Source organism: Macaca mulatta, chromosome 1 (genome assembly GCF_049350105.2).
Source record: "Macaca mulatta isolate MMU2019108-1 chromosome 1, T2T-MMU8v2.0, whole genome shotgun sequence".
NCBI classification, from domain to species: Eukaryota; Metazoa; Chordata; class Mammalia; order Primates; family Cercopithecidae; genus Macaca; species Macaca mulatta.
This window is the reverse complement of record NC_133406.1, coordinates 8,818,859-8,844,818: the sequence shown is the minus strand read 5'-3', so window position 1 is coordinate 8,844,818 and position 25,960 is coordinate 8,818,859. Positions and strand designations below refer to the sequence as shown.

Sequence of the window (25,960 nt, the reverse complement as noted above, 5' to 3'; positions counted from 1 at the left end):
GCTGTGGCTCTATATGGCAGCCGCAAGTGGGGTACCCCATCCTCAGGGTGCTCTTAAATGCACAAAGGCCTTTATACTAGGGGTAGCAGGGTCATTGGCAAAAGCTTGTGCTTTGGCCCTGGCTGCAGTTGAGGATATCAGGGGAGCCTCAGGGATGTGGCGATGCAGGGGCTATTGGGCCCCAGGGCAGGATGCAGTCTGGTGGGGCTGGCATTTCAAAATAGTGCCTTCCTGTAACTGCTTATGACACAGCAGGTGAGTGGAACTCAGTGCGCTGCCTCTCTGGAGGTGTGCTGCTTCCTGGTCTCCGGGTGGCTCCCTGTGTTAGCCTCAGGGCCTGTGCGGATCGTGGGGTTCTCCCGTGGCTACGATTGCAGGAGTCTGTGGAGGACATGTGGGCTGCTGGGGTCACTGACTACTACGTGAGGGAGCCTGGAGAACCTTTATTGCATTCGAGAGCCTGTCTAGGCTCCCAGCTGGTCCTGGCTGAGCAGACTGCCCCACTTCCCTCTTCTTCTTCGCCTCCCATGTTTCCTGTCACTTAGTTTTTGAATTCCAGTGTTCTCTCTAATGTGATCTGTTTGACCTGTGATTACCTACTCACTATTTCAGTTCTTGTTTGTGGAGGAGGTGGGTACCAGGTGCCTCCAGTCAGCCGTCTTGAAATTCCCCTCTAACTTTTTCTTGGATTTTTGATAACTTCCCAGGTGATGGTGGTTCTCATTTGTCCAAGGAACACACTTTGAGAACCACTGGGCTAGAGTTTGGCAGACCCATCAGAAATGTTTGCATGTATCTGTGTAAGATAAAGTACAGAAGTAAATGCTGAAAATAGAGTTAAGGAGGAGGGTGGTTTCCACAGCTACAGAGGAGCTGTAATTGGCAGGACTCGATCCCAGACCAGAGTGTGCAGGTGAAGGAGAGGCAGGAGTCTTGACTGGTTTCTAGATTCCTAACGTTGCTAGGCGGATGGAGAACAGCGGTGCCTTTATCTCAATATGTAGCATAAAGGAGAAGAAGCTGGCTGCTAGTGTTGGGGCGGAACTGATCCATGTGTGTCATTTTAGACATGTCAAATGGAGATTATGTGGACAATTTAAATGGAGATTTTTTTTGGAAAGTAGGAGACTGCCAAGTTGAAGATGCAGACGTGTATGTTTCTACAGGAGAAATTATAGGTTATAATGTGAAGAGAATAAGATACAGAGAACAGAACTGTAGGTTATGCACATATTTAAGGTGAAATCAGAATAATTCATCTTCAAAAGAACTGAGAAGAAATGTTAGGAGCCCTGGAAAAGAAGTTACCGTAAGGGTGTGATCAACATGTCAATACTCTAGGGAGGTCAAATGATACATGGTTTGAAACGTGCCTATTGCATTGAGAAACCAGAAAATGATAGAAAACCTTAATAAAAGCATTTTCATCAAGCAGCATGACTGGGCCCGGATTGCACTGACTTGTGGTTAGAAACTGGTTTTCAGGACAGAGTATACACCTTCTGCTTCTCTGATACTAAATTCCTATTTTTTAAGCTCTCAAGAGGACAATGCTATGGATAGAAATACTTCACTGTACTAATAGGTTCATATTCTAGTTATAACCTCATTTTTCTAGGTGGGATTTAGAGAAATGTTTAAAGAGTAAATTTAGAATCAAAATGTATATGTTGTTTTTTCTTTTGCAAAAGCAGCGCCTTTCGGGAGATACTCTGCCTTACCCAGAGGCTTTCAGAAATGATTAGGGCAGGACCGGGCAGCGGTGGTTTATGCCTGTTATTTCAACACTTTGGGAGGCCGAGGTGGGTGGATCACCTGAGGTCAGGAGTTCGAGAACTGTCTGGCCAACATGGTGAAACCCGGTTCCTGCTAAAAATACAAAAAAAAAAAAAGCCAGGCTTGGTGGCATGCGCCTGTAGTCCCAGCTACTTGGGAGGCTGAGGATGAGACTCACTTGAATGTGGGAGGTGGAGGCTGCAGTGAGCCGAGATCGCGCCACTGCACTCCATCCTGGGTGACAGAGTGAGACTCCATCTCAAAACAAACAAACAACAACAAAAAAGGTCAGGGTGGTTTTTGTGGTTGGTCCTTCTGAAAGTGTTATGTTTTATTCCCCACCCTATCCATGCTGGGGCACCCAGAGTGCTATTATTGCTGTTAAGAATATTGTTTTACTCTGTGACTTTGTGTAACAGTTGGGTATGATTATTTTATTACTATTCTGATTGACCCAGCTTAAACCATAAGGGAAGACAGGGTCCACAGATGCAATAGCTGTTAGGGCAGCTGTCACTTCTGGTAATTTGACTATAACCACTTTCTTTCCTTTTCCTCCAGTGTTTTAAGCAGATTTAAAACAAAACATTGGGAGTAAATAGAAAATGCTGCCCTTCACACGATCAGGACCTGGGTCAGTTTCATAAGCAGGATTTCCTGGTGATGCTATTGTCTGGAAAACATGGTCAAAAAAATATCTGTCTGTTCTGTAACAGCCTGCCCACCTCTGTTTTAGGAAACCTTCCCATGGGATCGTGTGCCCTGATTCTTCGAGACTTGCTGGAAATCCAGACTTGAGATTGTGCTGGTGCAGCAATTTTAATATGATACTTGTATCCCTCTGTTAATTAGTAGGAAAGTTCTCCCCAAAATGTGGGTCAAATGCAGAATGAGAGGAACTTCCAGTAAAATAGTGAGCTTTCTATGTGACCCAAGTGAAAGCATGTTTTTAAAAAAAAATTTTCGTGATACAACCAAACTAATCTAGCAGATTCTCTATGTTTGTAATTTTTTTTTTTTTTTTTTTGCCCTTCACTTGTTGACATGTTTCAAGCTTCAGTGTTTCAAGACTCACATTAAAAAAAAGAACACTTCAAATCTCAGGCTGCAAATGATCATATGTGTAATTGTGATTTTACAGAGATCAGACTAATTTCCTAGACCATTAGAAATTTTACTTGTTGACAGATCAGGCTCTCAAAAGACTGGTTAAAAACATGTCTTTGAGGCTGATGGTGAATAATGGGGGAAAATGATGGATTTTGAAGATTTATGATATAAAAACCAAAAACTCTTCAAACATTAAAAAAACCAACTGTTTTGAATACTTTAGGTAATGATGTGAGGTATTTTCTCTTAATTTGTTCTTCATTTAGGATTTTTTAAAATGCTAGTAAGCATATTGGAGTTCAAATTAACGTTTTCCCCTTTTACTTTCTTTCTCGAGCAGGTTGTCAAGTTATTAAGCAACAAAAGATCACAAGCAGTTGGAATACTAATGTCTAGTCTTCATTTAGATATGAAAGACATACAACATGGTAAGTGTCAGAATAAAAATTTAGCTTTTGAATATTAAAATTTGGGCTGAAGGATATGATGTTTGGTGGTAAAGTTATTTCAAACTTAGGGTTTCTGTGTAGACTGAGGTTAGTATATTTCCCATAAGTGTGATCAAGCTATCTCCCATGATTGTTTCTGGAAGGATTACTATTAATTTGCCTGAGGTGTTATTTGTATACCTTACTAACAGTCTCATTCTCATGTGACATTATTATCTTAGTCCAGGCTACTATAACCAAGTACCCCAGACTGGTGGGTGATAAATAAGAGAAGTTTATTTCTCACAGTTCTAGGAGGCTGGAAGTTCGAGATCAGGGTGCCAGCATATTCCATTCTGGGGAGGGCCGTCTTCCAGGTCGCAGACTGCCATCTTCTCCGTGTATCCTCAACTGGCAGAAAGAAGGAAAGAGAGTTCTCTTGGTCTGTTTTATAAAGGGACTGATCCCGTGCATGAGAATTCTACCCTTGTGACCTAATGACCACCCCGTAGGATCCTGTCTCCTAGTACCTTCACGTGGGAGTGAGGTTTGCAACATAGGAACAGAAATATTTTCTGTTTGGAATTAGGGTGGTTCTTAATATTTTATAAATAGCTTTAGTGTCAATATTTTAATACTTGAATTCTACTGTACAATTGATGACCATTCTTATGCTGTATCCTCTTAGGACATTTTTGCTGAGAGATACTGCCCAAAGGTGAATAGAGGAATTAAGTGTAAATTCAGAGCCTCCCTTAAGCTGACTAGAACCTAAGAATAGATTTAAAGCAGATTGAATTATCCAGTGGAATGCCAGTTTACCTATTAAAGAAATATGGTTTCAAGAATAACACAGACCTTATAATCACGAAAGCATTTAACTGGCTTTCTAGCTTACCCCTTTACGAATGTGGATTCTATTTGTTGGACTGAAAATCTTGTGTGGGATAATTCATAAATAGCACAAGCTTGGTATGCCTGTCAATTGATGAGTAACTCTTAATCACAATTTCAGTTTTTATTACATTGTTTTGATGGGGAGGAGACTTCCTCAAGCTGAAACATTTGGGGTACTAGTCATCGAAGAGAAGGCCAAGGCTGGCGCCAGGCAGTACTTGGTGTTTCTAAAGCTGGCAGATGTAGCCCAGTTAAGTCATAGGATGAAATCTGAAAATAATGATATGGTTCTTTCCTTCAGTCAAGTATTCAACTTGGGTTGAGTTGATAATGAGAACCTTATGAACAAAAGAGTCCGCCTGACATCTGTGTCTGTGGTAAAGCCAGTGAGAGTTCACTGAAAATTTGCTTGCTTTAACATGCAACGCTAGCAATAACATGGCATGAAAGGCGGTAGTTGAAGGGTCATACAGAATCATGCATAGACTTTATCCCATTAAGATGTTAAGTGATTCCTTTAGTCCCTTTGAAACCCTGTACACTTTTTTTTTTTTTTTTTTTTAATATGGCGGCTTTCCAATTCTAAAGCAGTAAGAGGTTGTGCCCTCCTGCAGGCAAAGTCCTGTTCTGGCTTGGTGTATTGTCTGCAAACAGGAGTTAGATGTGTGAATCGCTTGTGTCCTCTAGAGTAAACTTGACTTCTCTCAGGATATGCCTCCACTGAGAAATCCACAGAAGCATAAACATCATTGATTTTGGATATAGAAGTGGCCACAGAATTTATCTAGACCTCTAGTGTCATTTTTAAAAAATATTTTTTATTTCTATAGGTTTTTGGGGAACAGGTGGTATTTGGTTACATGAGTAAGTTCTTTAGTGATGATTTATGAGGTTTTGGTGCACCCATCACCCGAGCAGTATACACTGAACCTGAGTTGTAGTCTTTTATTCCTTACCCCCTCCCACCGTTCCCCCAAGTCCCCAAAGTCCATTGTATCACTTTTGATGCCTTTGCATCCTCACAGCTTAGCTCTCACTTATGAATGTTAGAACATACAATGTTTGGTTTTACATTCCTGAGTTCACTTAGAAAAATAGTCTCCAGCTCCGTCCAGGTTGCTGCGAATGCCATTAATTCGTTCCTTTTTATAGCTGAGTAGTATTTCATCATATGGAATATGCCACAATTCTTTATCTACTCATTGATTGATGGGCATTTAGGCTGGTTCCATATTTTTGCAATTGCGAGTTGTGCTGCTATAAACATGCATGTACAAAAGTATCTTTTTCATATAATGGCTTCTTTTCCTCTGAGTAGACCAGTAATAGGACTGCTGGATCAAATGGTAGTTCTACTTTTAGTTCTTTAAGGAATCTGCACACTGTTTTTCATAGCGGTTGTACTGGGTTACATTCCCTCCAGCAGTGTAGAAATGTTCCCTTTTCACTGCACCCATGCCAACATCTATTTTTTTTTAATTTTTAAAAATATGGCCATTCTTGCAGGGGTAAGGTGGTATCCCATTGTGGTTTTGATTTGCATTTCCCTGATCATTGGTGATGCTGAGCATTTTTTCATGTTTGTTGGCCATTTGCATATCTTCTTTTGAGAATTGTCTATTTATGTCCTTAGCCCACTTTTTGATGGAATTGTTTGTTTTCTTCTTGCTAACTTGTTTGTATTCCTTGTAGATTCTGGATATTGGTCCTCTGTCAGATGTATAGATTGTGAACACTTTCTCCCACTCTGTGGGTTGTCTGTTTACTCTGCTGACTATTCCTTTTGCCATGCAGAAGCTCATTAGTTTAGTTAAGTCCCACCTATTTATCTTTGTTTTCATTGCATTTGCTTTGGGTTCTTGGTCATGAAGTCTTTGCTTAAGCCAATGTCTAGAAGGGTTTTCCCAGTGTTATCTTCTAGAATTTTTATAGTTTCAGGTCTTAGGTTTAAGTCCTGGACCCATCTTGAGTGGGTTTTTGTATAATGTGAGAGATGAGGATCCAGTTTCATTCTCCTACAGTGTCTTGCCAATTATCCCAGCACCATTTGTTGAATAGAGTGTCCTTTCCTCACTTTATGTTTTTGTTTGCTTTGTCAAAGATCAGTTGGCTGGAAGTATTTCACTTTGTTTCATTGGTCTACGTGTCTGTTTTTATACCAGTACCATACTGTTTTGCTGACTATGGCCTTATTGTATAGTTTGAAGTCAGGTAATATGATGCTTCCAGATCTGTTCTTTGTATTTAGTCTTGCTTTGGCTATGCGGCATTTTTATTGACAGGCAAAAGAAGACCTGTGAGTGCTCCGGTTTCCCTCTCAGTATCACACAGCTCATTAGTGGAACAGGTTGAACTTGCACTTGGGCCCCTTCATTAACCAGTATTTTTTTTTTTCATTCAGACACACTGCTTCTCCAAGATTGTGCTTTTCTTATCACCAGCACTGGTTTCTCTAAAACAAAGTTTATGTAATATTGTAATAAACAGCAAGAATCATTTTCTCTCCTCTTCTTTGCTGTCAGTACTCTAGGGTTGCATTTACTTTGTAACATTTATATTTCAAAGTGCTCCGTTAGAGTAATTCGTGTGTAAGGCTTGGATTCTAGGTATCAAAGTTCTAATCCTGGTCCTGCTACCACATCTACTGAGCACCACTTGCTCAGTCTGTTATTTGAATACAGGTTATTTCCCACGATAACAGATGTGGAGCATTCTCGGCAACACATACATTCAAAAGGCAGAGAGGAGAAGAGGTCAGATTCTTTTTTTTTTTTTTTTTTGAGACGGAGTCTCGCTCTGTCGCCCAGGCTGGAGTGCAGTGGCGCGATCTGGGCTCACTGCAAGCTCCGCCTCCCGGGTTCACGCCATTCTCCTGCCTCAGCCTCCCGAGTAGCTGGGACTACAGGCGCCCGCCACCTCGCCTGGCTAGTTTTTTGTATTTTTTTTTTAGTAGAGACGGGGTTTCACCGTGTTAGCCAGGATGGTCTCGATCTCCTGACCTCGTGATCTGCCCGTCTCGGCCTCCCAAAGTGCTGGGATTACAGGCTTGAGCCACCGCGCCCGGCCGACGTCAGGTTCTTGACTCAGTTTATTAATGCGGCAAATATAAGGAGGCATTCCAAAATAATTACCTGTGTATGTTTAGTATATAAAAGTTATAGTGAAGGCCTGAGCTGCTGGCTCTTTGGTAATGTTCAAACTGTCCTACAGTTATAATAGCTCTGAAAAAGTCTCACTCTGTGGTTTACACTAATTTGAAGTCTGAGAGGAAAGTGCCTTCCAGAGAAGATTTACCATTTGTGTGTGTGTGTGTGCTAGGGTCTGGGGGCACTGTGGGTTTAGGATCACCTTGAATCAAGCTTTGGGGGGTGTGGGGGGGTCCCTTCAGCCAGTGCTAACTGTATGTCCACGGAATGGGTTGGTTCCCCTCAGTATAGCCCTTTGAGTCCCATTTCATTGTGGGGTATGTCTAGAATCTCTATGATGAGTGGGTTCTGGGCTTTGATATTTGGCCCCTGCCACTGTGAAACTGTCGCAAGAAAGTTGACATTTGTTAGGATAGGCAGATACACTCAGGGCAAAAGCAGTTCGCGAGCTGTGTCACTTCTCTGAGTTCTCTCTTCATTTTGTTTAGCACGGTAATTCTTTATTATTTTGTCAGCTCTTTGATGTCTTTGTGATATTTTACAAACACGTTTCACTCAGCATTTTTAGCTGGTGTTAGTGGGGGACTGATTTCAAATGATTTTGGCCTGTTATTCCCATAAATTGATATTATAAGAGTATCCTACAGCTTCACAGTGGTAGTTTAGTTTTGTGAAAATTGATTAAATTTTTTTTACAACATTTGGTCCATATTTCAGGGGTCAGTGTGCTCTTCACACATCTTAGGTCCATTTTCATAGGTAACGGTAGTTGCAAAAGAATTTGCAATTCCATAAGGTTCAGCTTTATCCCCCGACAATGTCACGGTTAGATAGAAATACCATATAATTTATCATCCTAACTGGGATACTTTAAGACTGGAAGGGGATGTCATTGATAATGTTGCCTGGATAACAAATGTAAAGTGAAAACTTTTCCTTTTTTTTTTTTTTTTTTTTTTTTGAGACAGAGTCTCGCTCTGTCATCCAGGCATAGTGCAGTAACGCAATCTCAGCTCACTACAACCTCTACCTCCCAGGTTCAAGCGATTCTCATGCCTCAGCCTCCTGAGTATCTAGGATTATAGCCACCTGCCACCACACCCAGCTAACTTGTGTTTTTAGTAGAGATAGGGTTTCACCATGTTGGCCAGGCTAGTCTCAAACTCCTGACCTCAAGTGATCTACCCGCCTCGGCCTCCCAAAGTGCTGGGATTATAGGTGTGAGCCACCTTACCTGGCCCCAAAAACTTTTCAAATACGCTAGTAGTATTGTCACCCTACTACCAGATCGAAGTGAAGCAAGTTTCAGACTGAACCCTCCCCACACACAGATCTTTATTACACTGGTATTTCTTGGCCATCTCAAGCAAAATAGTTTGAAAACCCTGCTTCATAAACTTGAGGTTGTCTAGCTCTCTCTTTATAGGGGCTCTCACCGTGATCTTATCTGAAAGGTTTGCTTCAGACATATACAAGCTTTGCACGGAGGTAGGAATCTGCTACCCTCATAGTCTGCACCAGACATCTAGAAACTCAACTCAGCCAGTGGCTGCACCCAGTACTGTTTAGGTCCTAGGCCTCAGGCAGCTTCCTTAAAGAACAAAGCTATTGGCCTCCAGTAGACTCTTATTCTAGCTATGGAAGAGGTAGTAGTGGAGCATCTCTAAGAGATTTCAGCTAATCCACATGTCCAGAATGACTTTAATTTCACCATTGAAAGCCCATTTCAGACATTAGTGTGTGTATTAAAGCCTCGATTGTTGATTTAGATAGAGATAGCTGAGCAGCTTGCATTAACTGCCTCTGGAGAATGGCCTTTCTTGCACAGTGCTGGTCAGCCATCCCTGAGGTGTGGTCTCTTAGACACTCCCTCTGCAAAAATATTTGAAAATAGATTACAGATCTCATCACAAGGAATACCTAATATCTGTTTAGCAGTCTTACACATTAAACTTATGGAAACACGTTTCGATATACTGCAGGGATACCAACCCCAGGGTCTGAATGGCTCTGGTTCCTTCCTGGCTTTTATATCTGTCCTGTCTAAAGCTAACTGGAATTATGGGCCCTTGGGCAGTGAATGCTATGTGACCTCCTTGCTGAAAGTTCTATCCTGTGTAAACATGATTTATGAAAATCGTGTGTCTTAAAATTAAATGAGATAGTAATGTAAACTACCTAATATTCCATCAGAAATATAGTTGATACTGTCAATACAATTGTAGTTATTTTTATTATTTAATCTCTGAGCCTAATGATTGCTTTCCCAAACAGTTTATTTAAAATTATATAGTTAAGGGTAACTTGCAAAGACAATACACAGGCTTTTAGATTTCAATCAGAAATGCCAGTGAGATCTCAGTGTTAATTATGACTTCTCATCGGAATCGTGTCATGTTGCTGCTGTTTTGATCTGTCATTTCCCTCCCTCAAAAGGATTCAAAGCTGAGAAGCCTTATTCTGATAATTGTCTAGGAAGAAATCGTCCTAATGTAGCAGGTACCAAAAAGAGAACTGCTGTTGGCATACAGGATACATATTCTTTTTAAAATTTGTTTATTTATTTTTATTTTTTATTATACTTTAAGTTCTGGGGTACATGTGCAGAATGTGCAGGTTTGTTACATAGGTATACATGTACCTGGGTGGTTTGCTGCACCCATTAATCCGTCATCTGCATTAGGTATTTCTCCTAATACTATCCCTCCCTTTGTCCCCTACCCCCTGACAGGTCTTGGTGTGTGATGTTCCCCTCCCTATATCCATATGTTCTCATTGTTCAGCTCCCACTTAGGAGTGAGAACATGTGGTGTTTGGTTTTCTGTTCCTGTGTTAGTTTGCTGAGAATGATGGTTTCCAGTTTCACCTATGTCCCTGCGAAGGACATGATCGCATTCTTTTTTACAGCTGCATAGTATTCCATGGTGTATGTGTGCCACATTTTCTTTAACAGGATACATATTCTAAAATCTTTTATAATCATATCTTTTTATTAGTATTTGAAGAGATGGAATTAGCTGTTGGTTTGAACTTTGCTTCTTCTGCCTCCTTCCCTCTAATATTCTTGGTGATAGTTGTGTAAAATTGTCCAGAAGAGGGTAGTTAATTCCCACTTTATAGTGGAGGCAGTTGAGGTTTATAGATCAAGTCTGCCTAGTTCTTTACCTCCACAGGGCCAGAATGGACATCCAATTTTTTTGACTCCTAGTTCAGGGCTGTCTGCTCTGGGCAGTGTATTAGCTTGTTACTGAATGAAGCATGTATTACCTAATAAAATTAGAACATGCAACATATGCAGAAACAAAACTGGCAAACAGGCATAATACTTTTGGCTACCAGTTGTTTCATTTTTAGAGTTGAAAATAAATTTATCAGACTTTATTATGTTGTGTCATATTATACAAATTTTGCAGTTTGCATATTGACTATGAAATTTTTTCACATCTGTGAATTAAATGAGGATAAAGTTCTTTGAAGAAAATTATTAAAGGAGTTCCTTGCTCTTGATTGAACCAAGCAAAGATGAATGAAATACAGTCATATGCCACGTAACAACATTTTGGTCAACAACAGACCATGTATGTGATGGTAGTCCCATAACATTATAATGGGGTTGAAAAATTCCTGTCACCTAGCTAGGTTGTAGTGTATCACGTTACTTTTTCTAGGTTTAGATGTGTTTAGATACACAAATGCTTATTATTGTAAGAGAATTATCACCAGTGACTGAGTCAGCTGGCACCTTGATCTTAGACTTCCCAGCTTTCAGAATGATGAGAAAATGTATTTCTGTTTAAGCACCCCAGTTTGTAGTATTTTGTTATGGCAGCCCAAGCTGTCCAACACAGATTTGAATCTCAGCTCTGCCACTGACTGACTGAATAAACCTGGGCAAATTACTTTATATCTCTAGTCCTCAGTTTTCTCATGAGTTCAAAAGGCCGTTAAGTGAGTTCTTCTTGTACACACACCGCACCCATATTAAGCTCTCAATCAATGTTAGTTTCCTTCGTGTATTTCTTAGGAAATGACCTATGTCTGCAGGCTTTGGAGGTGTTTGAAACTTAGGGCAACCAGTGAGAGAGATAACTTAAAGGTTTTTTTTTTTTTTTTTTTTCCTTTTTTCATTGCCCTGAACAGACTCTGTGATAAGCCTTTGCCCATGGGACAAAAGGAGGGAGTAGAATCCAGAATCCATTACTTCCTTTTTTTAAAAAAATCAATGTTGGTTTTGATTCAGGGGTACATTTGTAGGTTTGTTATCTGGGTATATTGCATGATGCTAAGGTTTTGGGTTTGATTGATCCTGTCGCCCAGGTACTGAGAAGAATACTCAATAGTTAGTTTTTCAATCTTTGTCCCTCTTTCTCCCCCATCTAGGAGTCCCCAGTGTCTATTGTTGCCATCTTCGTGTCCATGTGCACCCGGTGTTTAGCTCCCAGTTATAAGTTAGAGCATGTGGTATTTGCTTTTCTGTTCCTGCCTTAATTCACTTAAATAGCCTCCAGCTGCATCCATGTTACTGCAAAGGACATGATTCTGTTCTTTTTTTGGCTGTGTAGCGTTCCATGGTGTATATATACCACATTTTCCTTATCCAGTCCACCGTTGGCACACACCTAGGTTGATTCTAAATCTTTGCTGTTGTGTATAGTGCTGTGATGAACATATGAGTGCATGTGTCTTTTTGGTAGAACAATTTATTGTTACAGAGACCAAAACAGCATGGTACTAGTACAAAAAGACACATAGACCTATGGAAAAGAATAGAGAATCCAAAAATAAAGCCACACGTCTACAGTCATCCAATCTTTAATAAAATCAATAAAAATAAGCAATGGGGAAAGAATTCCCTATTTAATAAATGGTGCTAGATGGCTAGCCATTTGCAGAAGAATTAAACTGGACCCCCCCCCCCAAAAAAAAAAACCTTCGGCACATATAAAAATTAACTCAATGTGGATTAAAGATTTAAATGTAAGACCTCAAACTATAAGAGTCACAGAAGAAAACCTAGGAAATACCGTTCTGGATATTGGCTTTGGCAAATAATTTCTGACTAAGTCCTCAAAAGTAATTGCAGCAGGAACAAAAATAGACAAGTGGAACCTAATTAAACCAAAGAGCTTCTGCACAGCGCAAGAAACTCTCCGCAGAGTAAACGGATAACCTACAGGGTGGGAGAAAATATTTGCAAACTATACATTCCATAAAGGTCCTTTATCCAGCACCTATTAATATAAGGAACTTAACCAATTCAACAAGCAAAAAATAGCCTCATGAAAAAAAATGGTCAAAAGATGAAGCCATAAAAAAAAAAAAAAGAGAGATCTGTCCTTTGCAGGGACATGAATGGAGCTGGAGGCCATTATCCTTAGCAAACTAACGCAGGAACAAAAAACCAAATACCTCATGTTCTCACTTATAAGTGGGAGCTTAATGACAAGAACACGTGGACATGTAGAGTAGAACAACACACACTGGATCTTTCAGAGAGTGGAAGGTGGGAGGAGGGAGAGGATCAGGAAAAATAACTAATGGATATTAGGTTTAATGCCTGGGTGACGAAATAATCTGCACAACAAACATTCATGACACAAGTTTACCTATGTAGCAAACCTGCACTTGTACTCCTGAACTTAAAAAAAAAAAGAGAGAACTGCAACTTTAATTACAACAACATATAACAAAATGAATTTTGCTATAAGCCAATTGATATAAACAAGAGTTAAGTTCATATGGCATATTTCTGGTCACTTTTAAATAGACCCAGAACACTTCTAATATTAAACATTAAAGTACATGTAAGCTATACATACATTTAATAAAGACTAATTTTTAAAGATGGTCAAAAGGCATGAACAGACACTTCTCAAAGAAGACATACAAGTGGCCAATAAACATATGAAAAAATCTTCCACATCACTAATCATCAGAGAAATGCAAATCCAAATCATTATGAGATACCATTTTACACCGGTCAGAGCAACAGGTACTAGTGAGGCTGTGAGAAGAGGGAACAGTTATATACTGTTGGTAGGAGTATAAATTAGTTCAGCCACTGTGGAGAACAGTGTGGGGATTTCTGAAAAAAAAAAAAAAAAAAAAAAAAAACATAAAACAGAACTATCATTAGATCCAGTGATCTCATTACTGAGTATATATCCAAAAGGAGCTGTTACTTCTGATTGAGGTGAGAGTGAGATAAGAGGGAAGAAATGGAAGTTAAGTTCAGGGGGATCATGTCTGAGGCAGATTTGATTGTTTCATAGTTTGGCTTTTATTTTTCAGTCAGTTTTCAGTTACACTAGCTGAAATGCTTTTTAATACTGGGCTGCACCCATTTCTGATTTTTGAATACAGATAAATGTGAGACTTATCTAACAACTCTTAGAAGTTGAGCATGGCTACATGTTTGGACTATGTTTTATCTGCAATGAGGACAACTTGTTTTGGAAACTTGAAAGGCTAAAGTCTCCCTTAACTGTGTGATTTCTTAAACATTGTGTCTGTGCTGTGAGAGTCAGCCAGAATTCATTACTGTTGGCTCTGTAAAGCATGTGAAGGTAGTGGGGGAAGAAGTTTAGCTTTGTTGGGGAAATGAATATTGGTGTAGGCCATGAGTAGAATCTAAGTAGAGATATAGACAGATGCTTTTATTTCTTGCTTTGACATTTTATTTTTCCTGATAAACTAGTTTCCAGCTAGAACACTTTCATCTTTTTTGGCTGATAGCCATTCTAACAGATGTGAGATAATATCTCATTGTGGTTTTAATTTACATTTCTCTGATTAGTGATGTTGAGCATTTTTTCATTTATCTGTTTGCCATTTGTATGTCTTCTTTTGAGAAATGTCTGTTCAGATCCTTTGCCCAATTTCAATAGGGTTATTTGCCTTTCAGTTATTGAGTAGTTTGTTATAATTTTAGACATATATATGTATATATTATATATATTCAAATATATATGTATTATACTATATTATATATAATATGTAATATATATCATATATGATTATATTATGATATATAATATATACAATAAATATAATATAATATATTATATTATAATATATTATAACATATATATAATATATTAATATATCATATATAATATGTAATATATTATAATATGTATTATATATTATATATAATATGTTATATACATAATACATATTATATAATATGTATGTATAATATAACATTATATAATATGTATATTACCTAATATATTATGTAATATGTATATCACATAATATATAATATGTATATTACATAATATATTATATATAATATATATAATATACATAATATATAATATGTATTATATATTCAAATATCATAATATATAATATGTATTATAATATGTATTTGAATGTATATAATATATAATATATAATATATAAATGTATATAATATATAATATATAAATGTATATAATATATAATATATACATTCAAATGCATATTATAATACATATTATATATTAAAATATATATTTTTATATATAAAATATATAATACTATACATATTATATATAATATTATATATTATACATATTATATATATTATATATTATACATATTATATATATATAAATATATATGTATTATATATATTCGATATTAGCCCCTATTCAGTGCATAATTTGCAAATATTTTCTCTCAATTTGTGGTTGTCTCTTTACTCCTCTTTACTACTCTTTACTCTTTACTCCATTAATTGTTTCTTTTGTGTGCAGAAGCATTTTGATTTGATGCCATCCCATTTGTCTATTTTCTACTTTCATTGCTTGTGCTTTTGGGTCATATCCAAGAAATAATTGCCCAGATCAATGTCATGGAACCTTTCATAAACCTTATGTTTTCTTCGTGTGTTTTATAGTTTTAGGTTTAAGTCTTTAATTCCTTTTGAGTTTATTCTTTTATAAAGGATGAAGTAAGGATCTATTTTCATTTTTGTGTATGTATAGATATACAGTTTTAATAACACCACTTATCAAATAGGCTGTCCTTTCCCCATTCTGTATTCTTGCCACCTTTGTTGCAAATCAATTGACCATAGGTATTTGGGTTTAATTCTGGACACTCCATTCTGTTCCACTGGACAGTGTGTCTATTTTTATGCCAGCATCATGCTGTTTTGAATCCTATAGCTTTGTAATATATTTTGAAATCTGGTCATGTGATTTTTGTAGTTTTGTCCTTTTTGATCAAGATTACTTTGGCTATTTGGGTTTTTTTGTGGTTTCAAATAAATTTTAGGATTGTTTTTTCTATTTCTGTGAAGAATGACATTGGAATTTTGATTGGGATTACATTGAATCTGTAGATTGCTTTAAGTAACATGGCCGTTTTAACAATATTGATTCTTCCAATCCATGAACACAGCGTGATCTTTCCATTTATTCATGTCATCTTCAATTTTTTTATCAATGTTTTATCATTTTCAGTATACAGATTTTTCATTTCCTTGGTTAAATTTTCTCCTAAGTATTTTTTGATGCTATTATAAATGGGACTGTTTTCTTTTTTCTTTTTCAGACTGTTGTTAGTGTATAAAAATGCTCCTGATTTTTATAGGTTGATTTTTGTATCCTGCAGCTTAATTGAATGTATCGGTTCTAACTGTTTTTTGATAGAGTCTGTAGGATTTTCTATATATAAGATTATGTCATCAGCAAGCAGGGGCAATTTGACTTCATCCTTTTCTATCTGGATGCCTTTTATTTATTTCTCTTGCCTAATTGCTCTGCCTAGGATGTTCAGTACTATGTTGAACAGATGTGGTGAGAGTAGGCGTTGTTGTCTTGTTCCTGATTTTAGAAGAAAAGCTTTCAGCTTTTCACCATTGAGTATCTTGTTAGCTCTTGACTTGTCATATATGGCCTTTATCATATTAAGAAACATTCTGTCTATACCTCATTTGTTGAGAGTTTTTATCATGAAAGGAGTTTGCCAAGGATGTGGAGAAAAGAGAACTCTTACACACTGTTGGTGGAATGTAAGTTAATATAGCCATTGTGGAAAACAGTGTGAAGATTTCTCAAAAAATAACAACAGAATTTCCGTATCATCTAGCAATTTCACTACTGGGTATATACCGAAAGGAAATGACTTCAGTATGTCAAAGAGATGTCCATACTTTTATGTTCATTGCAGCATTATTACCAATAATCACACCTCGGATAAACCTCATTGTCTTCAGTACTGCAACGGTACCTCATTGGCTTTGATACTGCCACAGCGCAAAGCTAATTGTATTGTTATTCAAAAGAACCAGGAAATGGAAACAACCTAAGTGCCCATCAATAGATGATTGCATTAAAATATATAATATATATACACAATGAAATACAGTTAAAAAGCTAGATAATTCTGTCATTTGTAACAACATGGACAAACCTAGAAGACATTATGTTAAGTGAAATAAGCCAGGCACAGAGAGACAAATACTCTACGATCACATTTATATGTGGAATTTTAAAAAGTCAAAGTAATAGAGGTAGAAAGTAGAGTGGTGGTTACTAGAGGCTTGGGGGACAGGATGGTTGGGGAAAGGGGAGACTTGGTCAATGGGTACAAAGTCTCATTTAGATAGGAGGAATAAGCTCTGCTGGTCTATTGCATAGTATGGTGACTATGGTTAATAATTATTATATGTTTCAAAATAGCTAAACAAGAAGGTTTAAAATATTTAAGATGACGGATATGTTAAATAAATAATTAAATCACAAGGACACGTCTTTAAAAATCTGGAAATAACCTTTTGACCCCTAGGAACTTTGCAGGATATATAGATATATATTTTGTGTGTGTGTGTGTGTGTGTGACTCTGTTTGCATGTATTTGGATAGCCTACACATCTAGCACTTCTTTTACCCTGCTGGGGTTGCCACTGAATCATGGTTTTCTGATGCAATTTTGTACAGAACAAGTTGTATGTTACAAACTCCAGGTCCTTTTCATAGAGTCTGGCTTCATTCTTGGAGACACAGGCTTTTTCACTTGCCTATTAATTACCATAAGAAAGTTCATTCATCATGGTTTGTTTATTTTTGTCATATTCTCAAAAATTTGCCTCAGTGTGAGCCCTGTTGTTTTTCCCCACTAGACTTTTCAGTGTCTGATTTTTTTTTTTTAAACGAAACTCAAGTTTATAAGGGTTGCTTAGAAATTGCTTCATGCCCCTGTTTTTTAAACCTTTTTATTAAAGTGTTTTCCTCACATGGGATGTAGAATTTTAAGACCTGTTTATTATATTTATTGAGACATTAAAAATGTACTAGATGCTGTTGGGAGGTTTAGTGAATGGTTTTCATTGAAATGTAAAGTCACTTAGAATTAGAAATTTGAGAAGAAAGTAGGCTCCAGTGAGCCTGTGTAACCTTTTCATCAAGTGTAGCCTTGTAGTGGAGAAAAGTGCACGTGAGATACTATGCTTTCACAAAAACCTACTCTCAGAAATTTAATATGAGAATTTCTTTTAATTTAAAATATGAGTTCATTACCTAGAGTTTTTTATAAAAAGAAATACCTCATATGTCTTTTGAAGTCACACATAGATTATTAGATCAAGGTCAAATGAATTATAATGTCTTTTATTACAAGTTCAGCAAAAAACTTGGGTTGAGCTTAGCTTATATTTTTAATGACATTGTTCCATAGTTGGACTTTTTGATTATACTTTTATGGGAAGAAAGAACACAGTACTTGGGGTTGTACCAAAGCCATGAGCTTTGCATATGGTTATTCTTTTCCCTCATTGTACTTACTGTCTGAATTGAGAATCATGTATTTGTTTGTTTGTTTTGGTCAACCTCTTGACCCTCACTAGAAGGGTGACTCTGTGAGCCTGAAGACAGCCCACGGCAGCTCAAGGCCTTCCTCCCTGTAATGTTGCATCCGTTCTTTAAGATCACTGGGTGATTGCAGATGGAATTGTCCAGGACCACATGGCGCATGCATGGAGGTAGAGCCCAAGTTTGACCACAGAGCACTTAGTGCTTTAATCACATCAACTTTGACCCTTGAACTACTTTGCGTAAAAGGTGTGGTTTTTGCAGAAGGATTCCTTTGGCATAATCCCTGAGAGGGGTCGGATTGGCACTGTTGTTTTGGGGCAAGGGGAAGCCCCTTTGATAAGTAGAGTTCTGTTTGTATTTCAGAATTGGGTGATTGAAAGTTCTTTGTGTTTTGACAAGCACTTCTCCGGCATCCCGAAGTGGATCCTCTCAGGATACTCCCTGGCCACCTTTATCCAGTTGGATGAAGTCAGGATTCTGAGAGTTCTGGAGAAGATGCAATATTTGACACTTTTCACCTTTCCGTTATGGAGCCGCATGTGTTCTATTCCTGTGAGGTATATTCTACAAATACAATCATACTCCTTCCTCTCAGCTCAGTGTGCCGAGACGTCAGCTAAGACATCAAAGTCATGTAATGACATGTTATCTTTTGGCATGGCTGAAGCAATGGTATTTCATGCTGTTGACTATCTTCCATCTTCTTTCATGGTCAAACATGAATACAGCAAGATCTTTATTTTCTCAACCAAATACCTCTGAATACATTTTTACATGAAACAATTTCAGTCAAATAATTATATGCACGTGATTAAGAAAATAAGTTGTACAGAAAGGCCTATAATGGAAAAAGCACAATTTCCAAGTCTCTAAGAACTTTGTCATTTCTCTGACAGATTGTAAAGGAAAGAATTTTTCTCTTGCTTTAGCCACTACAGAATAATAGCAGGCTCATTTGAATGAATGGTGGAACTTAAGAGGAGGATTCTCTGTCATTGTCAAAAACAGCATGAAATTCTTACAAATTAAGTTGTGAAGAGAATTTCTGAATTGAGGAAGACATTAAAATAGATTATCTGCAAGATTCCAATTAATGCTATTTTTATGATTCCAAATTTAAGATAGACAATTGCCGATCATAATAGGGAAGACTTACAGACATTACTATGCGTAGGCTCACAACAACTGTGTGAGGCAGGTGTTTTTATCTCCATCTTCAGGATGAAAGAACTGAGGCACAGAGTAGCAAAAGAAACTGAATCAGCAGGTGGTGGGGCTATGATCTAAACACAGGCATTCTGGGTCCAGGTCCATGTTCTGAACCTCTGCTGTACTTCCTGAGAACTCTCAATGTTATTTGTTCTATCAGTGGCTTAAGCTGGAAAAACAGTGCAGATTTTTTTTTTCCCCTGTGTGGTTCTTAGCTATAGAGCTAGTCTACTGGTTAGAGGCTGTGGTTGCTGCGTGCAGTGCTTTAGTGTGGTACCATCTAGCTGGAGTACACATTCATCCTGTGTGTATGGGATTGGCCTGAGGGGGAAGGCAGAGGGGGCAGACACACACACACACACACACACACACACACACGGAGAAGACTGCTGTCAGGTGACAAAGAGGTCATGTGATGGATAGCTTGAGAATTTGCTTTATTCCTTCTATTATTACCACTTGCTGCATCTTCTCTCTGAGTTCTGTGATTCACGTAACACTCAGGTGTTGGGGGATCTCTCTCTATGCCAACTTCTGTGCCAAGTAGAGAGATAAAGAGAATGCATGGAAAGACTATGATCGCCTTAGTGAAGTACTTTCATACGAATGTTAGGGTGTATAAGGGTGACTGATTTTATTGTTGTACTTACTAGTCCCTGTTGTTCCCACAAAGACAGATGCCAGCATTGACATTAACATCAGGGAGGCCGTCATTCATTCACTCCTACTGCCTTCTTTCCTTCCTTGATTTCTTCCAATGCTTCAGCATTCACTCAACATTAACTGTTTGCCTGCTTTGTGCCAATCTCCACTCCTGGCAGTGGGATACAGAAATAAAGACACAGAGACAAAAATCCGTGTCTGTGTTCCAGTAGAAGAAAAACAATTTTAATAGGTACCATGGGGGAAACAAACAAAAAAAAAGGGAATGGAAATAAGGAGCACATCATGAGAGGTGAGGGAGGAGTCAGAGAAAGCCCAGTCGGAAGGTGACAGCTGAAGGCTATGACAGAAGGAACCCTATAAATATCTAAGAAAGAGCATGCGAGGGAAAAGAACAGGCAACTGCAAGGATCCTGGGGTGACTGAAGGAGCAGCACGCTGCTGAGAGTGCCTGGAGAGAGCACTCATGGGGGAGAGAAGTGGAGACGTAATTTGGATAAATAATGGGGTCTGGGGGGAGGGAGGTCATGTAGCATCTTGCAGACTTTTTAAGAACTTTGGCTTTTACTCTAAGAAAGAGGAAATACTATTAGCGGGTTTAGGTAGAGGAACGATTGGTCTGATTTGCTTTCCAAGGGATGCTCTGCGGTGTGCAGAAAATTGAGAACAAGGGAGGTAGGCAAGAAGAGCGGTGAGGAGACTATCACAGCAACAGATGTGAGATGCTGGCGACCAGGACCAGAGTGGGAGCAGTGGAGGTGTGTGAGATATCAGATTCCTAATATGTTTCGAGGGTGGAGGCAACAGGTTTTGGTGATGTAGATTGTGAGAAAAAGATAGGACTGCAGGATTATTGGCCTGAGTTAATGAAAGATTGTCATTGCATTTACTGAGATAAGGAAAACTGCAGAAAGCAGGTTTGGGAGGGAAGATCAGCAACTCCAGGTCAGATCTTGTTTGCTTGAGAGAGAATGGAAAGACAGTGATTTGGAGACTACGGGTATAGACATTTTGCTGAGATGAAATGCGTGAACCTGGTGGCATAGCTATAGCTGGTAGGGGAAATTGGGGTCAAGAAAGGGCGTTCTTTTTTTTAAGTTTATTTTTTTTCCTTTCTTATACTTTAAGTTCTGGGATTCATGTGCAGAACATGCAGGTTTGTTACATAGGTATACACGTGCCATGGTGCTTTGCTGCACCCATCAACCCGGCATCTACATTAGGTATTTCTCCTAATGCTATCCCTGCCCTAGCCCCCACCCCTCAACAGGCCCCAGTGTGTGATGTTTCCCTGTGTCCATGTGTTCTCATTGTTCAATTCCCACTGAGGAATGAGAACATGCAGTGTTTGTTTTTCTGTTCCTGTGTTAGTTTGCTGAGAATGATGGTTTCCAGCTTCATCCATGCCCCTGCAAAGGACATGAACTCATCCTTTTTTATGGCTGCGTAGTATTCCATGGTGTATATGTGCCACTTTTTTTTTTATCCAGTCTATCATTGATGGGCATTTGGGTTGGTTCTAAGTCTTTGCTATTGTGAACAGTGCTGCAATAAACATATTTGTGCATGTGTCTTTATAGTAGAATGGTTTATAATCCTTTGGATATATACCCAGTAATGGGATTGCTGGGTCAAACAGTATTTCTGGTTCTGGGTCCTTGAGAAATTGCCACACTATCTTCCACAATGGTTGAACTAATGTACACTCTCACCAACAGTTTAAAAGCGTTCCTGTTTCTCCACATCCTCCCCAGCATCTGTTGTTTCCTGACTCTTCAATGCTCACCATTCTAACTGGTGTGAGATAGTGTCACCCTGTGGTTTTTGATTTGCATTTCTCTAATGATCAGTGATGATGAGCTTCTTTTCCTACATCTGTTGGCTGTATAAATGTCTTCTTTTGAGAAGTGTCTGTTCGTATCCTTCGCCCACTTTTTGATGGGAAAGGGCATTCTTAAGTAGAAAGTGTAGCCTGTTTGTTATCCATGCAAATGACCTCTGAGGAATGGAAGAATCCAGCGTATAAGAGGGATCAAGCCAAACATGGTGGCTCACACCTGTAATCTCGGCACTTAGGCAGGCTAAGGCCAGAGGATTGCTTGAGGAGTTTGAGACCAGCCTGGGCAATCCCTATCATTTCTGCTAGGGAAGTACAGTATGATTGCTGGGCAGCAGTGAAGAGACCACCTGAGGTTAGTGGCCATGATTTTAAGGCTGGTTTGAATTTTCTCTGCGATGTTTAGCTGTGCAGGACACAGGCATTAGAATAGGTGAAGAGGTGGTTTTAACAAGGGTTGAGGTCTTGTCATTTGCGTATGATATTTTATTATAGAGGAACTAAAGGGTATATATGACCTGGGAAGGCATGAATAATGGTGCGTGGTTAAGAATTTGTGTTAGGATGTAAGAGAAGAGTGTGAGGGACAATATAATTTGGGGAGAAGCTTCATGTGTCCTGGTGAAATTGATTAGAACACTTTGACCCTACCTTGCAGGTTAAGTAGAGGATAACAATGCACTTGAGATGAGTCAATCATCTGAAATAATCATGTGAACCCTTAGTTGCACCAAAGCAAAAGGAAAATGTACAATTGTTAGCGGAAGATGCAGTTATTTATTGGGGTGTGTGTCAATGTTTCCTTCCTTTTCCAAATGAGACCCCATTTGCCACCAAGATCGTCATGGCACAGACTACACAGGCTGCTCAATTATCCACAATCACGTACGTTTGTAAAATATCCTCAAGATTATATCCTGCTTGAATCTACTATGTTGCATGTAGAGTATTTCTAGATGGATAAGAATTAGATCAAGTGGAAAGTCGAGGACAAAGAGAAATGTATTCTATATTGAGCATATTTTATATTGTTAATGACTTTGTCTGGAAAGGGGGCAGAATGCTCAATATTGCCTCATTTTCTCATCAAACTTGACACTAGTTCACCTGGGAAATTGCATTTCCAAGTTGTTTTAAATTAGGAAGTTGTTTTAAAATCAGGCTGTGTGTTTGTGTTTGCATTGTTTCCACTTAATCATTGATCCTGTTAAATGTTTCTTCCATACAGAGGAACATAAACAATAGTGGCTTTCTTGATTTCCTAACATTCATGTAAAGATAAGTTGGAAATATTATATTTAATATATGTAAAATACTGTAATTAAATGTAAACAGAAAATTCAATTACCATTTTGGTGGATTGTTGGATAATAACATTGAGTATTTGTCACAGTAGCCATTTGGAAGAGAATACAGATTGAGTTATTGATGGGATCCAAGTTGACACTAATTACTTCATTAGAAAACAAATATATTTCTTTTAATTCTTAGAATTTTTTGTTTTAAAATCTGGTATGATCAATCTGTTTTAGACCAACAGGTGTAAACTCTCCCAGACTCTAGGACTGCCATGTTTGAATACAGTTACATTGAACCTTTCTGCCTTTTTTTTTTTTTTTTTAATAAATAGAGGGAGAAGGATGTGTTTTATCAAGATTATGCCTTACCCAACTTTAAGTACCTGCATCTTCTTTCTTTCTTTCTGGTTTTTTTTTTTTTTTTTTTTTTTGAGACAGAGTTTCACTGTGTCACCCAGGCTGGAGTACAGTGGCATAACCTTGGCTTGCTGCAACCTCCGCCTCCCAGATTCAAGTGATTCTCTTGCCTCAGCCTCCCAAGTAACTGGGATTACAGGCACCCACCACCATGCCTGGCTAATTTTTTTGTGTTTTTAGTAGAAACGAAGTTTCACCATGTTAGCCAGCCTGGTTTTGAACTCTCGACCTCAAGTGATCTGCCCGCCTTGGACTCCCAAAGTGCTAGGATTACAGGTGTGAGCCACCGCACCTGGCCCGTACCTGCATCTTCTAACATTACCTTATTTACCAGAGTCAAGGCTTTTGAAATATTTAGATGTCTGGTAAATAATAAACTTAAAAATATTGAGTTCATTAAAAATGGAACTCAAATATTTACTTAAATTCTAATAGGCTTTACTGTTTTGTGAAATATTTGAAATGTTTAGAATAGTTACCAAAATGCACATTTTGCACTTTTGAGATGAATTATTTCTAATTCAAATGTACTTATCAGTGGTCCAATGAACCCTAATTCCTATTACACTGTGCATATATTAAGGCTTCTTGCTAAGTGCCCACTTTTAAAAGTTTATTTCATAACTCTATAAACAAGCATTTGGGGCTCCTGGCCTCATTGCAGCAGTGTGGCTTGAATGAGCATTTGTGGGGTCAGTTGTCATTATCTTGGCCACAATCTTTGGAGTGCTGTATTCCCATCATCGGCTGCACGTAGCACAAGGTCTGGGTGTCACAAAGACATGATGTCACTCTTCTAGCATCTGTGATACTCTTGAGTAGTAATTTCAGAATACTTAGTGAAAGGCTTAAAGTGTCGAAATACGATGAAGTCTGGGGAGTTAACTTTTAGCCTCAACTTGAACTCATTTATTCTGTGCCAAAGAGGAATTTGGGGGAGAGGTTGAATTTTCCTTTGTGGTAGCCTGGCAGATGAGGACAAATCCACTTACTCTCTTCTTTCCTCAGCTAGAAGAGACGAGGAATGGAAGGAGATTTGGTATTCCTTAGGAATTTTATTAATAGGAAATTGCGGCTTCTTTAACAATGAGGATCATAATTTCAGCTGAGATTAAATTTTAAGTGCTTTATTAAACCGTTTTAGCCACTAGCAACCGTTTTCCCTACACAGATACATTTAGATTGACTTTGCACATCTTGAAAATAAGAAACAAATGAAAATACAAAAGTATCTTTATATGTATACATTGTGAAATTTGAAGTCTGCATTGCTTTTTATTGGTTCAGTTTTCATGGGATTATTTATATAGAGGAGCAGACAAGTAAAAGACCACAGCAGATTTCTGTAATGACGGAATGAGATTCCTGGCCTGTCAAGCCAGTAGGTGTGGGACTATGGAGAAAGTTCCTAAATTTTTGTCCAGTTATTTGAATGGAATCTTAAAGAGACATTTACTATTCATAGAGCAACCTGAGCTTGAACTGTAATTTTGTTCTAGTTGGACAGTGGGGGAAGAGAAGAGACTTGGAACTAGTGTTATATGAGGGACATGTCTGTGCTGAAAATTCATGGTGCTTGAGGTAGGTTAAACCTTCCTCCAACCAATGGTTTCCACCTAAGCTTTTTAACACAGTGATGCCCGTCCTGTATTTTTACTATTTGCACATATTGCGAGCAATTGAAGGATGTTAGGAAGCTCTGACAGTAAAAATGGTTTTCTTTAATGAAAAAAAAATTCTAATACCAAGAGGACAGATACATCTTGCTCAATTAAATCAAAATGTGTGGGACACCTCATTTCTGCAGTTGCAGAAATGCTGAAAGTCACTGGATATTTAAAGCAATGAAGGAGGAAGGGGTTGGGGTCGGGAAAAGCAAAATTGATACTCTTCTTTGTCAAGGCATCTCTGTTAAGAAGCAGGTGGTACTTACTGAACTCTGGAGAGAATGGGAAGTGTGAGGACAGCACAGTAAATAGAAGGAAAATTCCCTTAGCGGTTCACTTTCCATGCACGAGTCACCTCTGGAACTTTAATTAGAACTCAAAAATGTGAGTGGAGGAATTAGAACGAGGGCTTTCTATCTTATATTTGAAAAGTATTTATTTTACTTAGAAGCAACTTTTCATTCATTAAAAGCACATCAGATAAATCCTAATCTTTGAAACTCCTCCCCATATTTAACTCATTCCTCATTCCTCTAGACAAGGAAACATTAATTCTTACACATCAACATACACCTCAGAAGAAAAAAAAGAAACCTTCATTAACTGAACAAATATCAAAATGTGACTCAACATACACAAAAACCAGTGTATCGTAGTTTTGCATATATTAACTACATGTTGATGTAAATAAGAACAAAATTATTCCA

The 25,960-nt window shown here is 38.2% G+C and overlaps 1 protein-coding gene across 1 annotated transcript in view; it reads left to right on the top strand.

The window, feature by feature from the left end:
* Positions 1-25,960, top strand: part of FMN2 (formin 2) — a 398,910-nt gene that overhangs the window by 164,734 nt on the left and 208,216 nt on the right. Inside the window, exon 7 of the mRNA XM_015127101.3 lies at positions 3,227-3,314. Coding sequence (XP_014982587.3) covers positions 3,227-3,314 — 88 coding nt within the window. The remainder of the gene's footprint in view (positions 1-3,226; positions 3,315-25,960) is intronic.